At 31.4% G+C, this 18,616-nt stretch overlaps 1 protein-coding gene across 1 annotated transcript; it reads right to left on the bottom strand.

Annotated features, from left to right (window-relative positions):
* Window positions 1-3,969: 3,969 nt before the first annotated feature.
* LOC130797165 (putative calcium-transporting ATPase 13, plasma membrane-type) lies at window positions 3,970-7,218 on the bottom strand. Its single transcript, XM_057659651.1, has one exon. It carries the CDS (start codon window positions 7,216-7,218, stop codon window positions 4,468-4,470), a length of 2,751 nt encoding a protein of 916 aa, XP_057515634.1. The 3' UTR covers window positions 3,970-4,467.
* Window positions 7,219-18,616: the final 11,398 nt, after the last annotated feature.

The following is an 18,616-nucleotide window of genomic DNA, read 5'->3' as shown; positions in this document are numbered from 1 at the left end:
TTAGTCTCTACCCAACATGTGAAGAGGCTTTTGTAAATCCTATTGATAATATTGCTATTGATTTCCGTGAAATATTCTCACGGAAATCAATGGCAATATTATCAATAGAATTTACAAAAGCTTCGTTGCGTAGGGACTAATGATATTATGCTTCATGAAATCATGCAATTCGATTACAAACATGATTCACATTTCAACACTTCAGAATACAACATTTTGAAAAATCAAGTTCGGATTTCCTAAAAATTGTTGACGAGTAAATTTTATCAACCATTTACCTAATGATCTTATCTTTTCACGTATGGTAGTTTAATTTCTGGCTTTGTTTTTTCCAAGAGTGTTGAATAACAAAGAAAGTTCGTTTGCCTCATATGCCCAATCATGAGTTTGACGTCTTGTTTCATAGTAGGTGAATACAACATTGTTGTCTTCCCCTACATACATGTATCTAGAATCAAGAATCGGCCGAAACGGCAAGACAACAAATGCAACTATTGTGTTGACAACGCTGAAAATAAGTTTCTTTAGTTCCACAGTCATATACATAACTTCAGAAACCGATTTATTCTTGGATGGTTCATAAGTTATTAAAACTTTCTGAAAACCCCAATCGATTTTTGCTTTTGAAAAGGGATCAAAATTTACACTTTTGACCATTAAAACCTGATCATGACGCTCATCAATGGTGAAAAGTGGGAGGTGATTTGGAATCGTGTGGTGGTTCATCACACGTCTTATACTTTGATGAAGGCTCTCTACTCGATTTTGAGGGTTATAATGCACTTCTTTGTAAAAAAGAGTATCATCTTTCCAACAAATCGAGACTTCTCCGTGCTGATGTTGTGTGTAACATTTTGGAAAATGAAGAACCATGATAAAATGTTCGTGTCTTTCTTCAAAGCAAGTTTCAAAACCTGGTGGTCGGTAGCCGACGCACGAAGGATGGCTGAGAGGAACGGAGGGGTGGCCGGCGAAGAGTGAGTGGCGGCGGGTAGGACTTACTCTCTCCTTTTCCTACTTATTTTGTTTGAAAAAAAATACAAATAAACTAGAACCCTCGAAGCTGCTTCAATGGAGGTTGGAAAACTCAGAATGCGTTTCAATGGAGAATAGAGAGCACGAGTTCAATGAAGTGGGAGAGCTCGTTCTCACCTTCTCTTCCAAGCCACCACCTACGAATTCCCACCTTTTCCATTGAAGCCGCTTTTGAGCTCTCTCACTCCATTGAAGCAGCTGCAGGCACCTCTTTTTCTGCATGCACTTCAATGGAGGAGTGATATGAAGAGAGAAGGAGGTGCATGCAGTTGCTTCAGTGGAGTGAGAGAGCTCGAAAACGGCTTCAATGGAGAAGGTGGGAATTCGGAGGTGGTGGCCTGGAAGAGAAGGTGAGAACGAGCTCTCTCACTCTATTGAACTCGTGCTCTCCATTCTCCATTGAAGTGCATTATGAGTTTTCTCACCTCCATTGAAGCAGCTTCGAGGGTTCTGGTTTTATTTCTATTTATTGTCGAACAAAATAAGTAGGAGAAGGAGAGAGTAGGTCCTACCCGCCGCCACTCACTCTTCGCCGGCCACGCTCCGTTCCTCTCAGCCGTCCTTCGTGCGTCGGCTAAAGACCACAAGGTTTTGAAACTTGCTTTGAAGAAAGAAACGAACATTTTATCATTGTGCTTCATTTTCCAGAATGTTACACACAAATTCAGCACGGAGAAGTCTCGATTTATTGGAAAGATGATAATCTTTTTACAAAGAAGTGCATTGTAACCCTCAAAATCAAGTAGAGAGCCTTCTTCAAAGTATAAGACGTGTGATGAACCGCCACACGATTCCTAATCACCTCCCTCTTTTCACCATTGATGAGCGTGATGATCCGATTTTAATGGTCAAATGTGTAAATTTTGATCAATTTTCAAAAGTAAAGATCGATTGGTGTTTTCAGAAAGTTTTAATATCTTATGATCTATCCAAAAATATATCGGCTTCTGAAGTTATGTATATGACTGTGGAACTAAAGAAACTTGTGCTCAGCGTTGTCAACATGGTCGTTGTATTTGTTGTCTTGCTGTTTCGGCCGATTCTATATTTTAGATACATGTATGTAGGTCAAGACAAATGTTGTATTCACCTACTATGAATCAAGACGTCAAACTTATGATTGCACATATGAGGGAAACGAACGTTCTGTGTTATTCAACACTCTTGGAAAAATTAAAGCCAGAAATTCAACTACCATACGTGAAGAGATAAGGTCATTTGGTAAATCGTTTATAAAATTTACTCATCAACAACTTCTAGTAAATCCGAACATGATTTTTCAAAATGTTGTGTTCTGGAGTGTTGAAATGTGAATCATGTTTGTACCCAACATAATATCATTAGTCTCTACCCAACATGTGAAGAGGCTTTTGTAAATCCTATTGATATTGATTTCCGTGAAATGATGAAGAGATCAAGTATTACGTTTCTCATGGAATTGTTAAAAGCGAGGGATTCGGATTATCTTAGAAAATTTATGGAATGGTCGAAAAACCAGCGGAATGCCCTTCTTAGTGCTTCGCATTCAAATATATTAGGAAGCAATTCGAGTGATATATTAAAACATGGATTGACACGTGTTCGGGACGCATATCGACATGCCTTAAAAAACGCAAGGGTACGTAATTTTTTTATTAAAAGTTTGACTATATTCTTATATAAATTGCTTTAAAATATGTATGATAATTATTATATATGTATCACGAAGACATCTAAATTTTGGCTTTTGTTATGGTAACATTTATTTATTTGTTTAATTATTAATACTATATCACCTTAACACCCTTTGACTTTTTGTTGATCTTGACTTTAAATCAAGGGGCTTTCTCTTAACTTCTCAACTATGTCGCTTGGCTACCAAGCAAGTAACTTCCATGGTCCTAAAGTAACTGCCCATCATTTACCACCATTCGCCGTGATATCCATCATATCCTCCTTTCTCCTCTAGTTCTTATAAATAAAACCTACCAACACCATTTTTGGTTCATGCTTATTATTCTATAGCAAAACTCTGCCCAAATTATTATTCACTAAAAACCCGAATACAATCATCCAACATCTCCATATATTACCTTACATTCAAGTTAATATTAGTCATTCATTGATCTGACTTGAGCGTCGGAGGGGTTTTCTTGGAGATCACCCCGGGCAAAGCTAACGTGTTGTGTTGCAGGAATTCAGGTCACTTTCCCTCCGTTGACCGCTGATCTTGATAACGCTTCCACTTCTGGTGTTTCAAGTGTCTTTTGCACTTCCTCGTTTCATAATCAAAACAAAGTTAATATTTCTTTGTTGAAGCCTTAAGTTGTCTATTGTCTATAGAAGAGTTTTTTTATAAAAATAAAAAATATTATTTTGTATTTTTAAAGAAAATTTTCAATCAAAACTTTGACCAGTTAGGTCGATATGTTCCGGGTCAAATCGGCACAAATATTAAGAAATTGGTTGGGACCATTAAAATATGTGGGTATGATTTAAAGTGAGAGATAATATGTGGATAATAATTAAAGAAAGTGGTGGGGACGTTATACCAAATAGAAATGTTGCAAAGTTATAGGAACGGACTAAAATAAAAGTGTGACAATCTCTTAAGTATGGAGGGAGTATCTTAAGTTACAAAGACTTGAAAAGGTACTTGATCAGTGGCCACTTGCTTTGTAAACTTAAGACAGAGGATAGAGCTCATGGAAATGTCATGTATATTGTTTGGAATTTGAAAGTGGTCCTGAGCTTAACGTGATTGTGAGCTACTTCTCAGTTAAGTCTAAGCTGAGCTCAATCAGAGATGTAACTGACTCGAGCATTTTAATATATACTTTCATTGGTGTTGGATTTTAATTGGAAACAACCTCTTTGTTAGCTCTAACAAAGGTAAGGTTTGAATCCCCAAACCATGTAACGTGGGAGCCATTTTATATCGTTGGAGTTATGAAATGTTGTGCAATTTTGGTTTTCAATACAGGCAATGTTATTTATTAGTCTTTGTTTATTTTTCATGAATTTATTTCTTCATTCGAATTAAGGTATCAATTATTATATGTAACACGACTTCTTGAGGTAGAATGATTTTTATAGTGGTTACTCTGGAATTCTGGCTGTAGGATCTTGATTACACAAGAAATTCTGTGTTCATGTGCATCATAAACCATCTTAGTGAACAACAATGATAATGATGTTTGTAGTATGCATTGCGTACTTACTTTAGTGTGGTAGATATAATAGTTGTCTTTTAGTTACACTTGGTAAAGTTAAAATAGGGCATATTAATTCTTTCTATGTACTATTCTTCAGCATCATATTGAATAATAAATATTGACTAGTATTAAAAAAAGACTCCAAATGCCATTGACAAAGACTTGGACATCATAATATGACTTATAAGCTATGACTTGTTCCTTGTTTCTTGTTTCATGCGGGACTCCAAACTACGGGCTACGAGATCGGAAAGTGTTTTATAACCCAGCCAATGGGCCAACTGACAGCAGCAAGTGCGATGCATATGCTCCATTGACCCCAGTTCAATCTCTCGGTACCTGCAAATTTCTTCAGAAATTCCACCATGGCTACTTGGAGAATAATAGTAATTCCAACTATCCCCAAAAACAACTTGTTTTTTAGAATGCCTTCAAATATGTTCTTCTTCTCTAGCTTTCTGGCATTGAACTCATTGAATACTTGGCATAGCACAAAACAATTGAAAATGATCGTGTTCTTCGTCCTCTCCTCTACTCCGAAAATAGACTTGCCCTTAAACTGTAGGGTTAGCAGGATTGTTATTTGATAAAGTGCTTGTGCCGTGAGGTTTCTCCACATGATTTTGCTTATAAGTGGCTCGGTTCTTCCTACTGGGGTTTTCTTCATAAGATCGTCCGTTGGTTCCTCAGTAGCCAGAGCTAATGCTCCTAAGGTATCCATGATCAAGTTCACCCATAAGAGTTGGACTGCGTTAAGAGGAACGATTCCTGAAGAAACTGCAGCTACAAAGTTGATAACCAGGGCAGCCATATTTACTGTTAGCTGGAATTGAATGAACTTTTGAATGTTGTTGTACACACATCTACCCCACTTTAAGATAGTAACAATGGAAGCGAAGTTGTCATCTAGGATGACTATATCAGAGCTCTCTTTAGCAACTTCGGTGCCTTGGATACCCATTGATAACCCAATGTCCGCTTCTTTTAGAGCAGGAGCATCATTGGTACCATCACCTGTTACCGCCACAACATGGCCTTTCTTCTTCAAGCATTGTACCATGAGAAGTTTGTCCAATGGGGAAGATCTTGCCATTACTCGAATGTTATCTATTTTTTCCATTCTTTGTTCGTGGGAGTAGTTTCGAAATACTATACCTTCTATGACAGCTTCTTCATATAGTTGATCTTCTAGTTGAAGGATTCTACATTCTCGAGCAATGGCTTTCGCTGTAAAAATGTTGTCCCCCGTGATCATTTTGACACTAACTCCTGCTTTCCTGCATGTAGCTATTGCTTTTTCAACACCATTTCGACATGGGTCCTTCAACCCTACTATGCCCAATAAGGTGAGCTCATTTTCATGAAGTTGATTCAAGGAACTATCTTCCTCTACTTGTTTGTGGGCAAAAGCAATGCATCTTAGGCTTTTGGCTGCCATGTTTTGGATTATTTCCTTGTATTTCATATCTTCGTCCTTCAAACTCGTAACTACCCCTCTCTTGTCATAATAGTTTGAACACCGGGATAGTATCATTTCTGCTGCTCCCTTCCAGTGTACTTGCACCTTTTTGTCATTCTTCTTCCGAGCCATAACCCCACTACACTTCTTCTCCGAATTGAATGTCTCAACTTTCAAAATCTCGAAACCACTAACGAGTTCATCCATCTCCACCCCCATCTCCAAATCAAAAACGGCCCAATGTAGTATCGCTTTCTCGGTGGGACTACCAGATATCTCGGGAATTTGTTCAGAAGGTAATTGACACACCCTTCCTGTAGTGTTTAACACAACAGCTTGTTGAAACAACTCATGCAGATTACTTGGTAACCTAACTGGGTTATTTACCTTTTCTTTACTTTGCCAGAATTCAGTGACACTCATTTGATTAAGGGTAAGCGTACCAGTTTTATCAGTACATATGGTTGTGGCGGACCCCATAGTCTCGCAAGCGGAGAGTTTCCTTACCATGGCGTTCTCCGCCATCATCTTCTTCATGGAATATGCTAGTGTTAAAGTCACTGCTAAAGGAAGACCTTCAGGAATGGCTACAACTACAATGGTAACTGCTGCAGAAACAATGTTAATGATTGTGTTCATTACATCATCTGTTTTTGTTTTTCTTCCATTGAATTCTCTATTACCATGTTCATCTTTCGTAGTTCCTGTGAAGTAACGTATAAACAACACCACAAGAACTAATGATGCAACAAGAAGCCCTATTTTACCTATCCATGAGGTAAGCTTATTGAGCCGCATTTGTAATGGAGTTTCTTCATTTAAGTTCGTATTTATCGAACTCATCATCTCACCCCATGCAGTGTTCATCCCTACTGAAGTAACCAGCATCCTCCCATATCCGTTTGTGACCTTTGTACCCGAGAATAAGAAAGGATTATTCCGATCATTTACTTCGACATGATCACTTTCTCCGGTCATGCTTGATTCATCCAACTTCAGCGAGTGACCATCCAAGAATAACCCATCAGCTGGAATTTGATCACCTATCTTCAAAAAGACGATATCACTCGCAACAACTTCAAAAATCGATATATGTTTGCGATGTCCATCTCGTAACACTTCAACTGGTATGTTGCTACTGTCTTTCGAGAACTTGTCAAACTGTCGACTTTGCTTGAAGTTGCTTATTGCAGACACTGAAACAACAAGCACAATAGCAATAATGATGCTACCGCCATCATACCACCCTTCTTTAGGGCCATGTTGCTTGATACCAAACCCTAAGGAGAAACATGCACATAACCAGAGTATTATGATGGTGGTATCTTTAAAAGCTTCAATGATGAAACTAATGAAGGTTCTTTTTGATGATCTTTGGTAAACATTGGACCCATAAACGGCCTTACGGAGCATAAGACCACGAGTGTCAATGCTACTTAGACCAAGTGTGTCATCGATGTTTAGTTTCGATGCAATATGCTTTACACCACCGAGGTTCGAAAGAGATTCAAGGTCTTTCTCCTTCATCATGGAAGTGAGAGTTTTTTGGGTAAGAGAGAAATGAATCGACGATGTGACGTCATTGACAGAAGACTTAGAATCCGATTCAACATCAAGGACAACATAAGACGAGGAGCGGATGAGACTCGCTCGTTTGATAGGATGGTTATTTTTGTGGACTTTGTGAGATAGTGTAACAATGAAGTAAACTGTGTTACGTACCAAACTCCAGCGTTTTTTAGGATCAAATACACGGAGTTTGGTTTTTGTAAGGTTACGTTGGTGCATTCCTATTGCTTTCATTTTAAAGCCCAGAGATACAGCTGAAATGGGTCTTTACTTATTACCTTTAATTACCGTTAAGGTTACTTTGGTTTATGAGATTATGGTAATAAAGTGACAATATATATAAGGGTCTCCAGAGAATATTTAAAATATGAGTATGCAAGACTAGAAATGGTCTACTTATTTTTTTTTTCCTGTTGGAAATTTCAGTTAAATTTCACTTTTTCTGCATAATTGAAGTGTAGCTTAAGTTTTTTTGTTTTTTTTAAACGGTACTCCTCCCGTTTCCTAGAATTTGTCCCATTTAACAAAAAAAAAAAGCTCTCACAAGAAATAGTTAAAAGGAGAAAACTCAAACGTAAGGAGTAGTATTTGGGAAAGCTTTTTTATTATTGTATTACATGATATTTAGTAGTTCTCTTGCGCAGTAATATGCTTAAATGCTAATTTTTTGGCAAGTGAATGTTTATAACTAGAGATTTGTAAGTCTTCTGTAATAAGATATATTTCTTTTTTTGAGAGAGCAAGTTACATTTCTAAATATATGCTAATAAGATGTTTATAATATTTTGGATTTATAAAGTAATGTTATAATCTCAACTAAATAATGTTATAATCACAATTAAAACTATGTTATAACCCCTAATAAACTATGTTGTAATCCCAATTAAACTATGTTATAACACCCTTTAAACAATGTTATACTCACAACTATATTATGTTATAAAATCAACTAAAAATGATATAACCCAGATTACACAATGTTATACTCTCAACTACATCAACCTATGTTAAATGTTCACAGTTATAATACCAATTATATTTTTGTTATATCCCCAAATATATGAATATATAACCACAAATGCTTTTATTACAATTCTCCAAAAATTATCCATAATTGTCTTATTCAACATCACTTTTTCCACCATTGATGAACCTTAATTTTTTTAAAAAAATCAGAAGAACCGCAATAGTTTTTATTACCTTCCCCAAATAGTATATATTGTTGTCTTCTTCAACATCACTGTTTTCCACCATTTATAAAGCTTTATTTAAAAAAACCCACAATCGAATTCAAGTACTAAATCTTTCATTGTAGTATGAAAAATTGATTTCTTCATTTTCATAAGTTAACATGGGGAAGAGGCGGTTAATGATTAGACTTTTCATATTTCCGAATACAATACACGTGCATAGGAAAAAAGCAACAGTTTTTTTTTCGAAGAAAGCAGCAGTTTTTTATAAAAAAAATAAATTTTAAAAGAGAGATGTGGGCTGGACTGGACTCTTAAAAGACGTTTATACTATGGACGGTCTCTCAAGAGTCTGTTTGTGATTTGCTTGGAAGAATGAAGTCCCCCAATTCATTCACAGGAATCAGGATTACGTTACGTTTGCGCGTAGTAAGCATTAATTATGCAGTTATGCTTGATAATTAAGATTTAACTATGTACTTTTACTCCTAATATATAATACTCCCTCCACATCAATATAAATGTCTCATTTGCTTGGGTACGGATATTAAAAGTGGTGTGGGGTCCATTAAAAAGGTGGTAGTTGGATAAGTAGTAAAAGGTAATTAGTGAAGGGTAAGTAGTGAAGGATAGTTGGGTAAGTAAGGTATACGGGGTTATATTCGTAATTACTTGTGTGAACTAAGGATATTTAGGTAAAAAAAAGATTGACAAAAATAAAAATGTGACAATTGATATGATTTTGCCAAATAAGGAAATGTGACAATTATATTGGTGTGGAGGAAGTATATAATTATTTACTTTTAGTCATTAGTTATTACATAAGATATTCCTACTTGAATTTGCATATTGATTTGTCAAATAACAGTGTATCTTCAGAAAATAGTAAATATTAAAAATTCTGACTCTTAAAAGGTGATAATAAATGTTTGTCGTTTGTTTTAGAAAATAATGACGATTTCGCAACGGCCTAGTCTAGGACTTGATACAATTAACTTGCACTAAACTTGTCGTTAGTGACATGGTTAGTCTCAAGAGAGATTTGCTGGTTGAGAGACGTGTTTTTGCTATCTAGTTCTTCTTGCAATAATTCTTGCAATAAGATCACCTTGACAAGTAACAAGGGTTAGGAGGACCTAAATAGGTTCTCTGAGGACCTTCTCCGACGTCCAAATCAGTAATAATCTAAGATGAGTACCTAACAAGCCCTATTCCAAGTGCACAGTTGTTTTTAGCTTGGAGGAACTATGCTAGGGTTTGTTTTATGACATGTTGTCTAAGTAAGTTTTCTTGTCTCACAAGAGATGCAATAAACAAAGCTCGTTCTCAGAGAAAAGCTTGATTCAATAGTAGGAGTTGGTCAGAATTACGATACCTAGATAGTGTCAAATGAGGGGTATTTATATCTCATCATTTGATATAAATTCCAAAGGTCCTTAGCCATATATAAGAGAATGTCTGATTTTATTCTTGAAAAATTATTATCGTCAACATCAAGGTCTATTTTCTTGTCGGCTACAACATCTTACATGGCAATCTAATATTCATTTGTCCGTAGGTACATTACATACAAAGAATAATCAAAGTTAGGTTTGTTTGAATTAGGCAACATAGACAATTAAGACTTGCGAGTCAATAAGTAGATGGATCAATAATCAACATTCCATTTCATCAAAATACCAAATATTTACTCAATTGAATCATAATCCTTCATGTTACTCCTTGTACTAACTTAGTAGCTAATACTATGTACTATTAATGTGTTGTACAAACATCCTAGCAATTACCTCACAATCTATGGTAATTAAATATGTCTCCTTTAAGATTTTTTTTTATTGAGAATTCTCATTATCTTTTTATTAGGATCGTATTTAGATAGGATGAGAGGGACATTTGTCCTATGCCCTTGGAGAAAAACATGTTTTAGTATATTTATGTATATTATGAATATTGTATCTGAAAATATTACTCCCTCTGTTCCTTAAAAAAGTTTCTATTTGTCATTTTGGAGTGTTTTATTTGTTGTTCCCATAAAGAATCTTTTCATTTATGTTATAAATTTTGAACAAAAATAACCTTATTCATACTCACTTTAATGATTTTATAATGCTTATGTACCTCACATATTCTCCACTAACTTCAATTTAACATTTTAATATTCCTTATGATCCCCATATGTTTTTCACTAACTTTATAAAACTAATTTTTTATCAGTTGTGGTTCCCATATTTTTCCACTAACTTTCTTTTAATATTTTTTTTAATGCTTATAGTTCCTACTTTTCTCCGATCAAATTTATTATTCAATTAAATAATATATCCACTATATAAAATATTCTATTTTTCTTAATTTTCGTAAACATTCCTTTTGGGAACTTCATTAGGGAACAGAGGGAGGGAGTAATATTACATTGAGTAGATATCAAGACATTTAATAATATTTATGATACTAGTCATATAAAATTTGATATATCTAAATAGTTACTATATGTTTGTGTATTATTTTACTTGCAATTGTCTAACTTTTGCAAGCCTATAAGTCATATTATTTCAGGTTTTTAATTTGTATTTTTATTAGTGTTTCATTATAAATTTGACCACCAAAATTTAAGAAATGAATCTACTTACTGGCATAATATATAAGATTTCAGTAGCAATTAATAAAAAATTGAGGTATAAATTTAGCTCTAGTATTTAAATCAATTTATTTGACATACTAAAAACTTGCATTTTTTAAAAGACCTAGATTTATTGAATTAAATTGAACTGATCATTAATTGATCATAAAATTAGAAGAAATAAAAACATATAAGTAAAACTAATGTGTAAAATAAAATTACATTGAGTTAAAATAATGAGTTGAACAAAAATGAATATTCTAACCGTCCTTTTTAATTAACCATTAACTTATATTGCTTCATATCTTTATTTGGAAATGAATGCTATTAGTTTTGAATGATTTGATCAAGAAGTGTTGAAAATAAAAAAATTTCAACTTTGATATTCTCTAAAATTTAATTTTCAAAATAGTATTTTTTTAGGTAAAGAGTTTTACTAAGGTAAAATATTTGTTTGAAAATCTTATCCTAATAATTAACTTAATAAATTATAGTCATGTTGTTATTTATCTTGTAATTATTGTCTTATATTTTTGGATCTCTATGAATAAGAATGTTATTGAGTGACTTGTATAATCACAAATATGTCAATCGGCTCTACGGTAAACGATTGATCTTAATATGCTATTTTAATAAGAATATTAAAATATGCTATTTGATGTTTAATTTGTTACTCAATCTGTCAATAAGAATATAACTATGCTATGTTGATGTTTACTTTGTTAGTCAATTTATCAATTGACTTTGTTAAGCAATTCATCAATTGTCAGAAAACAGACTACATTTTATTATCCATTGTTAATACACTCACATTTTATTGTGATTGACAGCAAACGAAGAAGATGGTAGCGTTCATGTCAAATTGCTACTGCACTTTATCAAAGCTTATTATTCACATCAAATTGCTACTCTTTTCTTTTTCTTTTTTTTTTTATCAAAGTTTGCATTTATTTTTAAACAAAAGATCACAAGGATAATACTATCTTCATTTAGAGATAGCCTTGCACATTGCATATTCGTTAAACTGTTATATTTTTTTAGAGAATCTTTGTTGAATTTGATAATGTTAAATGTGGGTTTTTGCTTGGTTTGACAGGTCTTTTTGGTTTTAGTCATGGTAAAGTCACACAAATTCTATGGTAGCCTCAACCGATTTGCAAACCAAGAATAGTAGTTTCGACAAACATCTTTATTGATTTTAACTTTTGAACTTGATTGAGATTTTTGGGTTGTATGTAGAAGTATATTTTGGACATTCGGCTCTTTCTGTAAGACTTGTGGGATTTTTTTAATTTTTTTAACGCATATGTTTGCTCGACAAAACAACATTATCCTCTTGCAGGTTGGGAATTACCAAACCAAAAACATGTAGCTTAGTGAAACTATTTAACTATATGAACACCATTTAGGAAATTAAGTTTTAGGGAACACCAAAGTTAAATTTTTTTTTATTTTTCAACCCAATTAGGCAAATCATTCATCAGTTTCTTATAATCATAAACAATTTAATTTTTTCGTATAATATCAAAATTGAGGTGTAAATCTCACTTTAGTAATTAAAAATAATGTGTCAAACAAAAATGGATAGTTTAAGTGTCTCTTTTAATTTGTATAATATTTTATTCTGAAATGTCTTATATTTATTTTTCTTCATATCTTTATTTGGAAATGAGTGCTATAACTTTCTTTTTAAATATACGCATTTTAATCTTTCTATTTTTATTATTGAAATTTCCACCCTTTTTTAAAACATACCCCATTTACAAATGATGCAAAATTGAACTGTGGTTTCCAACTGATTTCAAGGACTAAAACTAGTCAAGGTATGTATTTTATATCCTTAATTAGTTGATATGTACAAGGAGTACTCCTCTATATTGCGCCAGCGCTACTAATGTTTCTAACTTCCTTCATTTAAATAAAGAGGAACTTAAAAATTTTGTGTATTTTGAGAATCGTATTTGGTCTCGTTTAAATAAGTATTGTTGTTGAAATGATTTGTTCTATATTTGATAAATTAAAGATGGTGTGCACATTTTTTATGTTATTAAAGTCTTTTCTCCTATTACCATGTGATTTTAGAATGATATCTCTTTCGCTTATAAAGTGTGTATATCTTGTGTTTTTCCAATTATGTGTTGATATTGACAATAAATCCAATCAAATTTAACATAGTAACAGAGCCAAAGCTAAGGTTTTTTAAAAACTGAATGATAGATCTAAAAAGAAGGATGTTCATACACTAATTGATTACTCTCACGTGTAAACTAGAGAGGGGTTTGCATGTCGGGGGTGGTGGGGGATCGTTTGTCTCATATCGATGAATTAAAGATGGTGTGCACACATTAATTATAAGTAATTTGTGTCCTTTCTCCCATAACTATATAGTTTTGAGATGATATTACTTTGACTTATGAAGTGTATATTTCTCGTTTCCGATTATATATTTGATATTGACAATAAATCCTACTAAATTTAACGGCTTTTTCTGAAAAAAAAAAAAAAAAAAAAAAACCTTAGGATTCAATTATACATGAACCCATGGCCCTTCCCTTCCAAGGGTTTGTGACATAATCGAACAATTTTATGCTCGGAGTCGGGACAGACAAGTATTGTCCAAGACTTTGCTGACATAATCTTGCATATGTCATTATTGATTACGTACACACTGTAAGTCCGTAATATTATACTTTATGATTCAAGTGGTTTCACGAACATTTGAGCCCTAATACAATAAAAGTCTTCAATAAATTTAGTCTACATTAAAATATTTATCACCTCAAATAAAGACTTAAATAAGTGATTAAAATACTCATTTGTTTCATTAAATTTGTATCAAAGAGAAAAGTATAAATTTTAAGAAAGTAGTGATAAATAATAGAAATAATTGTGTGAATGAAATTAAAAGAGAGTTAAAATGTATAGATGAGATTAAAAAAATATAGTGAGTTATTATTCAAAAATAAAAATGATACAATCAAGTAAAACAGACAAAAAAAATACTGCAATAAATTTAATGGAAAGACAAAAAATGAAAAAATGTCATATTATTAAAAAATAAAAAATGTGAAATTTTTTTAAATCATACTACTATAACGCAAATTTTGAGAGCAATATTTTTTCCAAAGTGCATTATAATCTTGTTTATACTCCCTCCTATTTATTCTAATTGTCTTATTTACTTTTTTCACAAATGTCGAGGCAACATTTTAATCTTTAAGATTTTTAATTGTGCATAATTAAAAATTATAAAAATTTGATATTAATAATCTTTATATTGAGACAAATAAAATAAAATTTCACATGACTATATTTTAATTTATTCTATAAGAATAAAATTCAAATTAAAAGTGAATAGTAATGAAAAATAAATGGGATAAATAGAAAAAATTGGAGGGAGTATTAGGTGAGGTCAATCTTTATCAATCTTACTTTTGATGAGGTTTATATGAGCAAACTATTATTCAACCTTGCTTTGTAACTGATGACGAAAAACGGGGTATGTCACACATATATTTTTGGAGACATCATCAACACTCACGCAGTTTAAGATTTAAAACTTCGAGTCAAGTCTTTTATTTTATTTGACTCCTCCTTTATTTTTTAAATGGGGTAATGATATTTAAAGTCTTTAGGATTGCAAATAAAAGCTAATAAATTTTCTTTATTATTAATTTTAAATTTTTAAGAGAATCTAATCAAGAAATAGAAAAATAATTAATGTTTTATATAATGAATTTGACTTCCCTAGAAAGAATTAATGTTAAAATAATTAAATATAATAAAATGTTTTAGGTTTCAAAGCAAAAATAATATTAAACTATATATATATATATATTAAATATAAGATTCTTTCTTATATAAAACCCTAAGGGTTGTATATATCCTTTTCCAATAAGTAGAATAATACTTCTTTCTGTTCTACTTTCTCCGTTTTGAAATACTCGTTATATAACCGATTTTGACACGATTTATTATTCAAGCTTATTTACATATTATGGCTAATGTGTAAGAGAAATCTAGTCTAGCAGGATCTTATTTAATCGTCTAATCACATACTTTTATTATATTAAGTTTTTATAATTTTTAGATGTGTATAGTTCAATATATAAATGATCAAAATAACACATTGGATTGTATAAAAAGTCAAATGTAGCAATTATAGTGGACAGAGAAAGTATAATAGATACAATATTAGAAATATTACGCTATTTATTCATCACTATTAATTTATGGTTAATTTTTAATTTGTAAGTTAAAACATAGTCAAGTGACATATTTTTTTATTCGTCTCAAACGCTCAATGCATCATCATCATCGTATTCAGTGTATTACGCTCATAAGAAACTACGATCTGGGTCTAGGGAGGAAAGGAAGGCAAAAACCTGTACCCATAAAAAAAGATGCGACCAAAGAGTCCCTTGGCTCGAGAAAATTATATCCTCGGAAAAATGTTCAGCAAAAGATGTTCTTGCAACGATTATTAATATAATTTTTTATAACTTTTTGTTATGAAATTAGAAATACTTTTTAAAGATCGAATTATTATATTAAATTGCATAAAAAGTCAAACATTATAAATATTTTGTTATTTTGTTGCGGAGAAAGTGTAATACTTATTTGAAAAGTATAACAGTTCAGGAGCTAAGGAAAATAAGTAGAATAATACAATATAAATACTTTTTTAATGAAATATGTTATATTTTTATTGAATGAAACTATTTAAATGCACAAAATCATTACTTTTTTGGGAACTTCAACCATTTATCTTACATTGTATGTTACTTTATAATTTTAAATCGAAAATGTCGAGGATAAAAATAACAAATTAAATAGATTATGATACTATCTATTCTAAAAAAAATAATAATCGTTTAAAATACATCGTCAATAATATCATAGTACTAAAAATTAGTGTAATTTATATAAGATTTTATTTATTTAATTAATTAATATGATAGTTAATCAAAAAAGCTAGATGTATATGATAATTAATTTATAGTTTGTTTGGATTGAAAGAAATAGATAGATATATAGAAAAGAAAAGATTCTTCATTATAATAGATAATTAGAGTTTTTTTAAATATTATATATTTTGCAGGAAACAAATCTCTATACTTTGAGAAATAATTTTTTAAATAACGTAGATATATAACAAAAATTATCCATCACCTTTTTTTCCCTCTCCTCGTTCTTTTCTTTTTAATTTTATTATCCAAAAAAAATCCTAAAACAAGTCAAACATGCATTATTAGTTTATTTGTATAACACAAATTTTTATAAGAGACGATCTCTTTAAAAGACCATTTCTAATTTGATCAGCTCATTATCTTTTAATTTAATTTATCTTTAATAAATTGAATCTGAAAAACGTTTACAGTCTCTCAGGAGAACAGCTATTTATATAATTATTTGTCTCTACGTAATTTAAAAACTTTGTGACATGTTTTGATGGACCTAGTCAGTAGTCTCCTATGAGTTCATGACTAGTAATAAATTTAGTTGGTACTTTCTCCAACAAAGTGTATGAATATTACGTGGTAATGATATATGATCACATTATTTTTAGAGGACTTGCACAATACTCCACCAAGCAATTTCTAGGAGAATAAATGCTGCTTTAGAAAATTACTTTTTATTTATTTTTATTTACATTTGGTGTTTTGATTGTCAACCATCTAAAAGTGGTTATGTTATTTTTCTATTGAATTTAAATTTTTAAAGGATAGACTAATTTTTATTTGGATTTTTCATATTTTATTTGGTAATAATTTGCAAAAGCGCTACGAGTATTGATTGCTGCATGATACATACCATGCATGACTCTTCATGCCTATATATGAATATGTGATGTTTCTCCAGTTTGATTTTCCTTACCAAATTGAAAACATAGTCATTAGAGAATCTTTAATTTTTTAATATATCACTCCAATAAAACACTCATTTGTTACCTACTAAGACTGTTTGGCACGGTGTTTTTCATCCCATGTTACGAATTCAAATAATCCAATCAGTTACTTGTGTATTTGAACAAGAAGTACCAATTCTTGAAAATAATTGTTTTTTTACCTCAACAAAAGCTATAGGGAAACAATTAACTTTCTATCCCAAATAATCAAAACCTAAACATTCACCATTACTCTAATAGCACTAGTCATTTGACCGTTTGAAATTCGGCATCACCATTGTTCAGTTCATAATAGAGTCTAACATTTAATCTCCTCTACCAAAGACCACTACAAATACACCACCATTTGATAAATTTCTACCATTCGCCACCTCCACCACCAACGAGCAGCCGCCCACCACAATTACAACAGTACACCTAGTATAGTAGCAACAAGAAGAGAACAAACACTAATTCTTCCACTAGGCTCGATCTTAGGGTAGGTTAGAAGGACCACCGTCCAGGGTCCAATTTTAAAATCTAGAAATTAAATATGTAAGGAACCCAAATGATAATAGCCATTATTTGAAGAACCTAAAGTCAATCCAACAAGTTAGCAACAAAAAAAAAAAAAACACGACAAATGTAAAATTAAGGAAATCTTGAAAATTAAATAAATCAATACCATTATTAGTCGCAATTTTAATTTCTCCTTCGAAAAATCAATAACTATCTACATTTCTCCTTTTGAAAAGTTCATTGACTTCTTATTTTCTACCCAATTATAAAATAATCCATGGTTCTCCTATAACACTCTTTACTCTCTAGGAATAATCAAATATTATTTGGTATTGTTTGTGTTATGTTTTAACACCTCTAAACGTTAAATTCATATTGCTTTTTGCCCTTTGTAGAGATTAGGTTAGCTCTAGTATAAGAATGCCTAACAAATTTGTTTGAGGTGTTGAGAATTTTTAGAAGTATTAGAAAAAATTCTTATAATAGTGATTAATAATTTTGCTTTCCTAATATAAGTCACTTTTTATTTAGTTATTTTTTTAGTTTTTTAGATGAAAATGGGATTTGTAAAGACGTTATTGAGTTCAAAATAAAATATTTTTAATATCCTTACATACTTATTTGAAGAAAATTTTTGTGCATTCTATCATTAACATGAATTTATGAGTTTTTTCCATTTTAAAAATTAATAGATACACCTCAATTAGTATGCTTGCTAATTCACAATTTAAATGATAAATACCTAAAAATATTAATATAAAAATTGTGAAAAGTATATTTTATGAAATTATACGGTATGATAAGTCTAATTAGATTGCACATTATTTGTGATTTTCCTATGTATAATTACAAATTTAAATCTAGTGATTTGAGTGAGTAAAGCAAAAGTCAAATTCTATCTATTAATTCAAAACGTAACAAGTGTATTCTTTAAAGGTATTTTAGAGGGCCTTATATTTTTTTTGCCTATAACCCCTATAATATATATCAGATACAGACTTGACTTCGACAAATAAAAAATTAAACAAATTAGTTATTTACTACAACAATCATCATTTATGGTTAAATTTGAGGAAAAAACCCTAAATTTAGAATCTTAAACTCAAATTCGACCACTTGAATGATATTTTCATTGATTTAAGATAA

The sequence above is a fragment of the Amaranthus tricolor genome, chromosome 12 (assembly GCF_026212465.1).
Source record: "Amaranthus tricolor cultivar Red isolate AtriRed21 chromosome 12, ASM2621246v1, whole genome shotgun sequence".
Classification (NCBI taxonomy): Eukaryota; Viridiplantae; Streptophyta; class Magnoliopsida; order Caryophyllales; family Amaranthaceae; genus Amaranthus; species Amaranthus tricolor.
This window is presented reverse-complemented; position numbering and strand designations above follow the sequence as displayed.

Bases quoted from the DNA above. Each gene is read 5' to 3' on its own strand.
- LOC130797165 (XM_057659651.1), bottom strand. From the start codon at position 7,218: ATGATGAAGGAGAAAGACCTTGAATCTCTTTCGAACCTCGGTGGTGTA.